The sequence below is a fragment of the Penaeus japonicus genome, unplaced genomic scaffold (genome assembly GCF_977035675.1).
Source record: "Penaeus japonicus unplaced genomic scaffold, GWHDUDI00000001_assembly GWHDUDI00000015, whole genome shotgun sequence".
Classification (NCBI taxonomy): domain Eukaryota; kingdom Metazoa; phylum Arthropoda; class Malacostraca; order Decapoda; family Penaeidae; genus Penaeus; species Penaeus japonicus.
In genome coordinates this window covers 15,348,988-15,361,487 of record NW_028234417.1, presented here as the reverse complement: position 1 = coordinate 15,361,487, position 12,500 = coordinate 15,348,988, and the positions used below count along the sequence as shown (strand labels likewise).

The 12,500-nt window shown below is 40.1% G+C and overlaps 1 protein-coding gene across 1 annotated transcript; it reads left to right on the top strand.

Moving 5' to 3' along the window:
• Window positions 1–171: 171 nt before the first annotated feature.
• Window positions 172–10,401, top strand: LOC122253191 (ionotropic receptor 21a). The gene is made up of 11 exons (XM_086544301.1): window positions 172–800; window positions 1,980–2,150; window positions 2,418–2,680; window positions 3,203–3,328; window positions 3,796–3,961; window positions 5,449–5,690; window positions 6,105–6,289; window positions 6,672–6,911; window positions 7,741–7,919; window positions 9,273–9,456; window positions 9,746–10,401. Exons 1-11 carry the CDS (start codon window positions 532–534, stop codon window positions 9,881–9,883), a joined length of 2,163 nt encoding a protein of 720 aa, XP_086400427.1. The 5' UTR covers window positions 172–531; the 3' UTR covers window positions 9,884–10,401.
• Window positions 10,402–12,500: the final 2,099 nt, after the last annotated feature.

Sequence of the window (12,500 nt, the reverse complement as noted above, 5' to 3'; positions counted from 1 at the left end):
GAAACGTCGCATTGATTCTGATAGCGTAGTAATAGTGATGGTACTTGTAAGTCATCTTCGCTTCATTCAATAATGCTCATAGGATTTTTACTTTCATTTTGATCTTTAGGTCGCCTTTAGATTTTGTATTACTATTTCATCCTGCTATATCATGAATCGTGATAATGTTATTCCTCCAAATATTTAGTAATCTCTCAATATACTGTATAAACTTATTTTCCTGATATACTCATCAGGATGTACTTATGAATATAAGCTTAGAATATCTTTATGGTATACTTATCGCCATGATTTAAGAATATCATTTTAAGAGATATCTGATTATGACTAGGGAATCTCATTCCTACATGCCTATTCTTATGATCCCCGAATATCTTTACGATATTTATCAGCATGATAAAAGAGCTTAGTGTCATAATGAACAAAAATTAATCTTTTGTTCGATGCGCTTAAGACTGTAACCGTAGATCATTACCACCAACTTTACTAGCATGAGCTTTGAGTTTTGTTGCGACCTCTCCTTCTGACTGCATGATCTCTCCCGAGGCGGCGTCGAAAGCACCGACCAGCCTCCTACCTCCCTTGCCCTGGCTCTTGGTCTCACTCCTGGCACTTGGCGCTGGCACTGGCACGGCGAGAGCGGCAGGACCCGAGACGCGAGAACAAGGTCGAACCGAGGCAGCTGGCTCTCAGGTGGGACAGCTTCTCCGGCAGGTGGTGGAGGAGAGGCTTCGGGAGTGCCATCTCGTGGTGTTCGGTGAGGCGGGATCGCCGGGAAGCATCATAGCAACGCTGCTGAGGTAAACGCGAGGGCGGAGGGTAAGCTAAGGGAGGGTTTAAGTAGATGTATGTATGTGAGTATACACACACATGCATATACATATATAAATAATATATGTATGAATGTATGTGCACGTGTATATATATATATATATATATATATATATATATATATATATATATATATGTATTTATATATATATATATATATATATATGTATGTGTGTGAATATATATATACATATATATATATATATATATATATATATATATATATATATATATATATATATATATATGTATATATATATGTATACATATATATATATATATATATATATATATATATATATATATATATATATATAAGAATAATCTTATTAACTGTCCTTCATAACACACACACACACAAACTATCTTGCTATCCTCTTAATGATAATCACTGTAAAGTTTAAATTGTTCATACTTTCTCCACATTTTCTTACTTTCCATCTCCACAGCGACTTAAGCCCATTCTAAACACATCAACTGTTCTCTGTCCGCTGTGGATGCAACGAAGCACCAGTGAACTTCTTCAAATACGTTCATGGCCGCAATGTTCACTGCAAGTTCCGATTCAACACGAGTGAAGCGTCTGATATGGGCCTTACATGTTAAGGCCAGAGTACAATTGCAATCAAAATTATCTATTAATTCTCCCACGACGATATGCCCCCGTAAGATACGTTATGCACACCATAAATCATAAACCTCATACATCAATCACGCTCTTAGGTGTTCTCACATTTAGCATTTATCCTTGTCAGGGGGACGCCATTCTAAGCCGGCCCTTCCCTCCCACGAACACATACCCCTTTAACTCAAAAAAGGAAGAAAATAATCTATCGACTGTGGGTCGATTTTTTTTCTCTAATTCTATATTTTTATCAGATTCAAATCACAGAAACAAAGTAGCAATAATCATGAACCAAAACACACACGTACACACATGCTCACGTTTTAGGTGAGCGTAGAGTAATGGCGATACTGTAAAGATGACTCTGGTCATTATAATTTAGAATATATTTTATATTGTATAGATATAATCCTGCAATCATTCTCGTACATAAGGTAAGTGAAACCTTGTTTTGCAAAGAACTATCGTACATGAATGAGTACATGAAAAGAGTATATTCACTGAAAAAATCGTCATGGCGCAGGTCCTTAGGGGAAAGCGGATACACCTCCCGAACGGTCGTAGATATCACAAGCCTGGACGAAGCATCGGAATTCTACGACCCACTCACGGAAGATCTGAGAGGCCTTGGCATGCTCAACTGCAGGGCTTTTCTGATCGACGTCTCGCCGCTGCAGTCACAAGCTCTGCTAAGGTGCGTTTATTAGGCTTTCCGTTTCTTAATCAGTGTGTTTCCTTCATCTTGCATGCATGTTTCTATCAAATTGTATATTCTCGCCTATTCGGTATTTCTCTCTATTTCCCTGTGTCTGTCTGTTCTCTGACACTCTCAATTTCATTTTCACACGTACACAATTCCATTTCCATCGACTTTGAAAGGGTAAAAGTAACACCTTTCAACCATGTAACGTGGTGCACGTGCACCCTTCCACACAATGCGACATCGATTTCTCGTCCGCAGGTTCATGGAGGACATCGAACTCTACAAGAAGTCCGAAACCTATGTCCTACTCGTCGGCCCCGAGGACAGAGCTGGCGACTTCCTCTCTCATCCCGTATTCCGAAACACAGCAAACATGCTTTACTTTGGTCATCCCATTCGTCCCGCTGCGAAGGGCGTCCCGGGTCTGACGTCAGCGCAGGGACAGTTCACAACGAGCACGAAGAGACGCTCAATCAGTCCGCAGTTCTCTCGATCGCAGTTCGTCCACGACAACGAGACAGGTATGTTTCCCTCAAGGAAAATAAGACAAAAGAAAAGCAGAGAGGGGGAAAAGAGAAAGAGGGGAAAAAGAGAAAAGGCGTAGATATGAAAACAATGCGATCCCCATGCTCCAGTTAGGGAATAGAGATGCAGATATTAATATATAGAAGAAAAATTATGCAAAGATTGCTGAAAGACCAAAACTCGTGCTACTCACGCCGATAACTGACATTTTTAAATGTATGCCATCACGTGTTTAGTCCAACCTTCTTTAAGGGGAGCTGATATGCTCCCCTTAAATTAATTATCCATTGCAGTCACGACTGAATAATGGTTTATCTCTAACTACTTGGTTCTTAGGCAAATCTGCTAAAATGACACACAGTGCAAACTAACCTACACAAGAGAAAAACAACAACACCACACAAACCATACTATCCGTCTTTGTAATAATCCTAATTACATACAGCGTATATATCGATTGCTACCCCCTCATCCCTCCTATTTTTTATTCATCCTGTCGCTGTTGCGTTACCTTGCAGGACGAGAGCAGCGCATTGTTACATACACCAGGTGCTTTTATTGCAACGACGGCGAGGAAAAACAGTTTATCCTCGACACGTGGACCCCGCACGCAGGCTTCGCTAATTCAGCCAACCTTTTTCCAGGTACGATTTGTTTATGGCGAATTCTTATTTCTTTTTTGGAGGAGTAAAGGTGGGAGAAGGAAGAGAGGGGGAAGTGGGGACAAGGAGGGATGGAAAGAGAGATAAAGAGAGAAAATTAATTGATGGTTTCATACACAGGCTTAACAATTGTTTAGCTGACTCTTTTATGGTACGATTATGTTATGATTTTTTGATGAGTGTATTAGCGGTTTCTTATCAGGGGTGTCGTAAAGAGACAGAGAAATGGTGGGCAGAGATGAAAACAACAAACAGATAAATGAGTCAACAAATATATAGAAACATACGCATAAAAAATAATAATAACAATCCACAAACCCATGCTGATCACTCGAAACACACAGACGCAAATAACCCAAAGGAATTACCCAGATATAAAACAAGGGAACAAGCAAAGGGGCAAACCAAATCTCTCCCGACCTTAAACGACCTTCCTCCCGCGCCCACAGACCAGTTCAAGACCTTCTACGGCCACAAGTTCAACGTGGTGGCCATGAACTGGTTCCCGTTCACCAAGTTCATCCAGCACAGCGAGGAGGGCGGGACGGTGGTCACTCCTCAGGACTCGCTGGACATCCGCATGCTCAACGCCCTGGCCAAGGCACTCAATTTCACGTGAGGAGGGGCGTGTGGAAGGGGCGAGGATGGGCGTGAGATGGAGCGTGTGGAAGGAGCGAGGATGGGCGTAAGAAGGAGCGTGTGGAAGGGGCGAGGATGGGCGTGAGAAGGAGCGAGGATGGGCGTAAGAAGGAGCGTGTGGAAGGGGCGAGGATGGGCGTGAGATGGAGCGTGTGGAAAGAGCGAGGATGGGCGGGAGAAGGAGCGTGTGGAAAATACATATCGTTAAGAGATAATGAAGACATATCATTCAAAGAGACAGGCGGTTGCGTAAACAGAAGGGCGACTTCCAATGGAGACCATGGATCGTTTCTCCTCCATGCCAAGGGAAGGTGTTTTTACGCAGGTATCATGTTCGTGTTTTTTAGTACCTTTCTGTCACCTTCAAAATGCAGAGAGATAGAAACAAAGATACAAAAATGACCAACAAAGACGGACAACTGTAATGTGAACGGATCAGTCAATAATGCGAACGGACAGACAGGTAAAGAAACATACTATGCGTCCTCCATGCAACTAAATGTTCGGAATATAAATACAGACAAATAGACAAATAAACAGACAGATGGAGAGACAGGCAAGCCAGCCAGTCAGACTGACTGACATAAGAGACCTAAACAGACAAAAACTGAGAGAAAAGACAACACAACCAACTTCAGCTTCCATGGGTAAATTTCCCAAATAGTGCCGGGTTCTAACTACCAAAGTGGTAGTTAGTAACCCCCCCCCCCTAGCCCACAATCTGGGCCTAGATGGTAGGGAAAGGCACGGAGTAGATCAGGGAATGTCCGGGATATATGAATGACTTACAATGATATATGACAAAACTGTACATTAGTTTCATCATATATCTATCTGTTGTCAAATAAAAAGGTACAAAATACAATCTATTTACAATTCTCTCACCCGCATGGCGTCCCATGCGACTTTTGGAGGTAATTTTGAATGCGCTATTTTCAGGACATTTTTGGCTACAAAATCCTAACTCAAAGACAAACTAACCTTACCTTGATTATTGATAGTCGATTTCAGTTTCTTTACATAGAGGTTGGACAGGTTCCTTATTGTGCGTTACACCTTTTGTATTCCGCGTCCCCAATGTAAATCCCGTACCGGAAAAAATATCGAAAAAATATCGCAAACACACACTCACACGTCTTCACAATACTCAAACTCGCGGATTCACTAACGAAAAGGAACTTGAAAGCGCTATGGTTGGCCAGTCGATCTCAGGGTAGCTCTCGTTTTTTTCGATGATAGCTCCTTTTCAAATAAGTGCACTTTAGGTAAAACAGAAACACATCAGTCGATTGTTTACCAGTGCAGGATGAAAGACGAAAAGCCTGATCTACTTCATGACATTCCTTACTATTTAAGCCCAGATTATGAGGTATAGAGTGGAATCGCGGGTAACCATCTCGATCAATACCATCCTCCAAACACTACCATGCTTTGAACAATTCCATCCATCGTTCGAACACCAGGTACGAGATGCGAACACCTTGGGACAACCAGTGGGGAACCTCGACGCCATCTGGGAACTGGACGGGAATCGTGGGGACGCTGCAACATCACAAGGGCGACTTTTCCATGATGTTGTCATGGATGGAACCTCGGCTGCCTATCGTCGATTATTCTAGAATCTACGCGTCCGAACCCTTGGTCATGGTTACTTCGAAGCCCAAGCCATTATCACAGGCATTCGCACTTGTCCGGCCTTTTGCAGGTGAAGATATGAAGTAAGGTTTTCGTAAGGAAGGATATACTAAAAAAACGGAGCCACAAAAAATATGGTTACTTTAATAACATTTGAATATTATTTTTCTGTGCTTGTCTTGTTTTTTTTATATATAATTCCTCTCTCACTTGTCTTTCTATTGCATTTTAATTCCTTGTAATAATCTGGATAGAGGAAATCTGTAATTACTTATATACCCGATATACAAATATATCAGTCCTATGGTATCATACAGACATATAGTAATATATATATTGGTTTGTATATGAAAATAAAGTATCCTTCAAGGATCATATCAACTCTAAAACCCCACAGCGTATCATAGAAACAGCAACCGCACCCCTTACATCAACACCCCAACAACTGAAAACCAACCACTTAACCTCCTCCTTTTCTCCCCAGCCAGCCTCTGGTTCGTCACAGTCGCCTCCACCCTGGCAGCCGGCATGTTGCTGTGGCTACTGCAGCTGTGGTGGTCGGGGATGTCCGGAGGAGAGAAGATCAAGTTCGGAGACGCGACGCTGATGACGTGGGGGATTCTGCTTGAGGATCCGCCGGTCAACATCCCGCGCAATGTCACGGCGCAGGTGGGACTATGCTGGTGTTGGCTGCGTCTCTGGGGTGCTGACTTTTATGCGGGTGTTGTTGTTACCGCTGGGGTTTATGCGACTTTTCTCTTGGTGTTGTGATGTCGATGTTGTTGATTTTGCTTTTATATTCATTATATTTCTCTTAGTCTTGTTATCATTATTATTATTGATGCTATAGTTGCTATTATTATGTATTAACTTTTGCAGCATTCACTTTTTTTATTTATTCTACTTCCTAGCTATCATACATATGAAAAAGCGAAAGTGAGACCAAAACGAGTCATTTTAAAAGATCTATATGATCACGCTACACAGACGAACGATCACACAACGCAAATCACGATGATATACCACCCACTCTCTCTTGCTCTCGTTGCAGATGCTCATAGGGTGGTGGTGGGTGTACTGCATGCTCATCACAATCACCTACAGGTCCTCTCTCGTCGCCCACCTCACAGTGCCGGGGAAGTCGCCCACGCTGGACTCCCTCGAAGACCTTCTGGCCGCCCACAGAAAGACCAGCTGGACGTGGGGCTTCGAACCCACCTACGGCTCGGGCTGGGAGTGGCTCAAGAGCAACGAGAACCCGACCGTTAAGGAGATCTTCAACAGCATCATGGTGTGTGCGACTGAGACATGACACTTTACACATAAACTATAACATGGGCCATCGCACACAAATAACACGCAATGGAACGCATAGCAACGAGAGTCCAGTTATCATGGAGATATGCAACACCCTCATGTTTTTTTTCTGAATGGGATAAAATGAAGGACAGGAAATTATAGGAATCACATACCATAAAAGGATACACACGTTAACAGTATCATGTTTTGTGTGAATATAACATGAAAAAGGTAAGACATGATATTAGAAATGTAGCATAACAATTAATATGATATAACGCATAACAGGCCCCGAAGTGCATAGGGAATGTGACCGCCAAAGAGAGGTTTAGCAGCGTCATGTAAGCTATTTTTGTGTGACTAGACAAAAAGAAGGATGGAGCATAATGCATGCCTAATATCATACACGAAGACAATAAACCTTGGAAAATGATATGTAAAAGACTGCCACAGTAAGAAAGGGAAAGCTGAATCAGTTCATCAAATGCTTCTAATTTTAAATTGTAAGCAAAGCCTGAATAGCTTAGCCCCTGAAATTTCAAATCTAAGCAGAATGTTTGGATTATCTCCACAGTAATGAACATGGCATTTGGGAAAAATAAGAGTTCACAGTTTTATTTGAGTCTCCCCCGTGCTAGAGCCATTTAACAGAGTACCCGTCTCCGTAATGGTGTTTACAGATGGACAAATAGAATTTATAATCACTGCAGAAAAAAAAGGATGTAAGAGAGAGAGAGAGAGAGAGAGAGAAAGAGAAATACAGAGTTAGGGGGACAGAGTACATATGCAATATACATTTCCTCCCTTATATCACTCCCCAGGTACTAGATTTAAACGAGCAACTGTCACGCGTGCTGAGCGGTCGCCACGCGTTTATTACGTGGAAATACTACAGCAAGTCTGTCATTGGCTCCCGGTACACGAACGACCGAGGCTATTCCCCGTTGCACACCGGCCGCCAGGACTTCTTCAACTACGGAGGTTATGGCTGGGGGTTCAGGTGAGTTGGGGATTGCAGGAACATGGACTCTAAGGAAATATGATGTGGGGATTAGCTACGTTAATAGATTGGAAAACAGATAAGTAAATGGGATAAGAGGATAAGGTCTAAGGTTTAATCAAATCAAATAATTTTTATGAAAACAAAAACAATATTTTTATGTCTCATGAAATCCTGGCGTCCAAGTTCCTGCAATATGAATCCCAGTTACATAACTCAGAAGTGGTGGATAGCTGTCAAAGCCTTCATTCATCACGAATTATAGTAATTAGGTTGCATTAACATCAGCCTGCTGGAATGTTCCTAAATCGCATCGTGCTGAAAACAAAGTAATAAGTAAGTTCATAATTACAGACCCCCAAATTTGTGCGTCTCCTGTTTCTTTTTTTTTTATCAATTTTGCAAGATGGAAGAAATTATATGAACAATCAATGGACTGTTCTTTTAAAGCTTCATATTAAGTTTTGGCGGCTGACTTACGCAATCGAGCGACTTGTACTAGATATGGATGAAATACCTATTCTAATCATTAATTTCTTCCCCAATAACTTACCTGCGCGTCCTTTCATTCGTGATAAAGGTTTAATTTTCCAACATACTAAAATCCACCAACATGAAGTTAACCTATTTCTCCTCACCCAGTTACTTATCGGCTAATTAATTTATTTTCCAACAAAGAGGCATGAACTACAAAAATAAAGGCTATTCAAACCTACATCAATAATTATCCTACACACCCTTTCGGTTCTATCAAGAATCAGATTCTGTAAATACCTACTTACCTATCATGCTTACCTGTCTGCTTATCTTTTTGTTCTTCCTGAGTGCCTTCCCTACTCACTCCTCCCTCTCTCGATCGGTTTTCATTTCTTTGTAAACAATGAAAAAAAGCTTTACATTCTTATTCTTTAGGACTTCTATTTCTCCATAGTTAGTAATGGTAATAAGATTAACAATGGTAATGATGATTATAGTAAAAATAGTCATAATGATGATGATGATAATAGTCATAATGATAATGATGATGATGATAATAATAATAATAATAATAACAATAAAAGTGATAATGATAATAATAATAATTATTATCATTATTTGTATCATGCTAATAATAACAATAATGAAAATTATAATGATAGTAATGTTCATAGCAATAATGGTAATAGTGATAATGATAAAGGCAATAATGATAATGATTATGATAAAGAAACATCACTATTAATAATTATGATATTAGTAGTAAAAAATGATAATAATAAAATCTATGAAAATGATAATGATGATAATAATAACAATAAATAATAGCGAAAATCATAATGATAGTAATAATAATCATGATTATCATCCCCCCAGGAAGGGCGCACCGTTCCGGCGACGGTTCGACCAGATGAAGCAGCGGCTGATCGAGTCCGGCAGCATCCCCTTCTGGCTCAACGACCTCATCGAGACGTCGGCGAGGCAGACGAGGGCGGAGAACAAGAGGAAGGAGGGGGAGCAAGGCAAGGGGGACGCCATGGGAGAGCAGGCCACACAGGAGGTGAGCTGAGCGGAGGGACGGATAAAGCGGGGTTTTTATATCATCTAAAAAAAGAAGTGTTTTTTTATCATCTAAAAATGGAATGGAAAAAATGATAATTGTAAAAGATGTACGTAGAAAATTATTGATGATGAGAATTACTATGATCACTGGTATTTGATGTGATGATGATGTTGATACTACTACTACTACCACTACTACTATTGAAGTCAGTAATGACTCCTATTCGTTTCTTTCTATCCTTCTTTTCCCCTCATCATTCCTTCATTACTTCTTGTCTCCATTGCAGAGCTCTTCACTGAAGGTCCTCGGGCTGGGCCACATGCAAGGAATTTTCTACATACTGATCATCGGCCTCCTGTTCTCAGCAACTGTTTTCTTAGGTGAACTGATGGCGCATCGATACTGCCGACCTGCCTATTTGTAATTTTTTGGCTTTATTTCGACCTGCAGTTCAAGTTATCATTTATTCCTTCAATCATCTATTTATTATCATTACTATTTTCTTGGGGGAGGGTAAAGCGTGAGAGAGTAGAAAAAAATAATTGTTGATATGAATATTTTATATGCCGCCATTTTTACGATGACGTCATTGCTGTTACTTTTGAAATCGTTTGTCTGTGATTGGTCGATGGTCGAGGAGGGTTGATTTATTATCATTTGTCAATCATTTTCCTTATGCATCCACGAAAATGTGAAAGGAAACCAATGAAAGACAACGAGTACCTCTAGAGTTGCTAGGAAACCTGGCATTTATATAGATATATTGTTAAGAATATGCAAATATTGGACGATATCATATAATCGGAGCTTAAGAATCTTATGTTAGCTTGTGCCTGTAAATCAAAATAAATATAGACCCTATTAATCATATTCATGAGACATCAAACAGGATATTGCACCTTATGATTATTCGCTTTATGTATTAGTTGTCATCCACACGACGCAAATAAAAAATGTTAAAAATGTAAATTATTTTCTTTTTTTAATAATCTTATGATTTAACTAAATCTAAACTAAAACGACAAAAAATAATCGCATTTGCAAAACTTAAACCAGATATGAAAGAAAGACAAATGCGCAAAATATATTACATTCGCATCTCATTCCTTCATTAGACCGCAACTCGACACTGTCACATTGTCTCCGTACATCATTGAAATGACTCATCTGTTGCTTTGGCGACAAAGCTTTGAAACTATCCTCTGTAGAGTTGAAAGGATCTCCCTCTCTGGGCATGAACTCTGAAAATGGTCCTAAATGAGATTCATGGCATTATCCTTTTTTCTCTCTCAGCCATGTGTTTCCATATTTCATTCGGTGCAAATCAAAGTTAAAGAACAGAAACAAGCAGCCCGGGATTTGAAACAAAATCCCAGGGGGGAAAATCATGACAACTTACAGCCCAAATCCCGGGAATCCTCGCCACGCTCTCGCGCCGTCGTCAAGCTGTTCGCCGTCACTGATAGCCCGCAGCGGCGACAATTATTCTCCAGACGCCATGGCAATTAGTGTCTGGAGGCGTGATCACATGAGAATGTCTTTCTCTCCCTCTCTCTCTCTCTCTCTCTATCTATCTCACTTCTACTTTCTCCACACGTGCAGTTTGTTGGGATGGGGAGAAGGCGGGAGGAGGAGGGTGTTATGAAGAGGTACTCGTGCTGTACTCTGTTCATCGCGGACGTGCGTGTGCATGTTTGTGTCCAGTGTGAATATGTAGCTGTATATGTATGTGCCTATTTGTAAGCGTGTAATACGGACATTCAGGATAAAAAACGACCGAATTGAAAGACGCTAGACTGAATACGCATGGAGCTTTAGATTAGGTACTTCGCCTGTTGAAAGCCACGTACTTGTGCATTCCTTTGTGTCGGCGTTTTCTACTGCGGTTATTTTCATCACTTTCCTCGCGTTAATGTGTTTGCACGTCCGTACATGCGTGACTGGAGTGTGTACTTCTTTGAGTGTATGGGATTGGAAAATCACTTTCTCGCCACTAATCACACGAAGAAGAGAACGATTAATATTTCATTAAGAATTTGTTATTCTTGTCTAAGATTTTATCATCTGTTTTTAGCTGTTCCTTTTTGGAATGACTTCTCAGTCCGGTATCTACAAGCATTATTCAGGAACTGATACCCTTACTATATGTGCGTATAGTATATCAACGATATCAATCATGTAACACTCTCCATTTCTCTCACTCACTTTCTGGATTCCTCTCTCTCATTCACACACACACACACACACACACACACATAAACACATATAAAACCAACAGGCCGACCTTCTCTGACTTTCGTTTTTCTCTTCCCAGACAGACAGACAGACAGACTACAAGCCTAAACATACACCTGTATGCTTAAGGGAAAGTTAGAAGGCTTCCGTTTCATTATTAGAAATTTCTGGAATGGCCTTGTGTAGCGTGTTTTTATGTAACAGTCGTTTACATAATGTGTAACGAATTCTGCGCATACACTTCGCCGCGTTTTTATTGAATCTGAATAAACATATTACAAATAATTTAAACTAAGAATTAGGATGATCTGTGGCCACAACAAAAAAATAGGATTTCTATGATGAACATCGAAATAATGCGTGATTAGCAAGACATTTCAAGAAATAAATTCAAAGTTAACGGAAGGGAATACCTAATTGTATTCAATCATTCAGACATTCATTCGCGTTTATACATATTTATCCATTTCATTAATTCATTAATCTAACATTTTAAATAAAACAGATCATGTGATGAATTGAGTGGAATCATAGTTTCCGATTGAAAAAGGAAAGCCAGTTGCACTCTGGAAGTGAAAATCAGTGACACTTATTGGTGACTGGTTCGCAGGCCTATGTAAACACTCTCTATACTCTTATCTGTGTCAAGAAGAATTAGTTTTAAGTTTCTAATATTGCTTTTTGGTTCTGCACGCGCGCGCGCGCGCACACACACACACACATATTTATATATGTATATGTATTTATATATATAAATATATATATGTATGTATATGTACATATATGTATTCATATATATGTATATA

What these genes read in the sequence shown, in the direction of transcription:
- LOC122253191 (XM_086544301.1), top strand. Translation starts at nt 532, where the DNA reads ATGATCTCTCCCGAGGCGGCGTCGAAAGCACCGACCAGCCTCCTACCT. An exon ending in CGCGCAATGTCACGGCGCAG is followed by an intron (nt 6,290 to 6,671) that starts GTGGGACTATGC and finishes CTCTCGTTGCAG; the next exon opens with ATGCTCATAGGGTGGTGGTG. An exon ending in GAGAGCAGGCCACACAGGAG is followed by an intron (nt 9,457 to 9,745) that starts GTGAGCTGAGCG and finishes TCTCCATTGCAG; the next exon opens with AGCTCTTCACTGAAGGTCCT.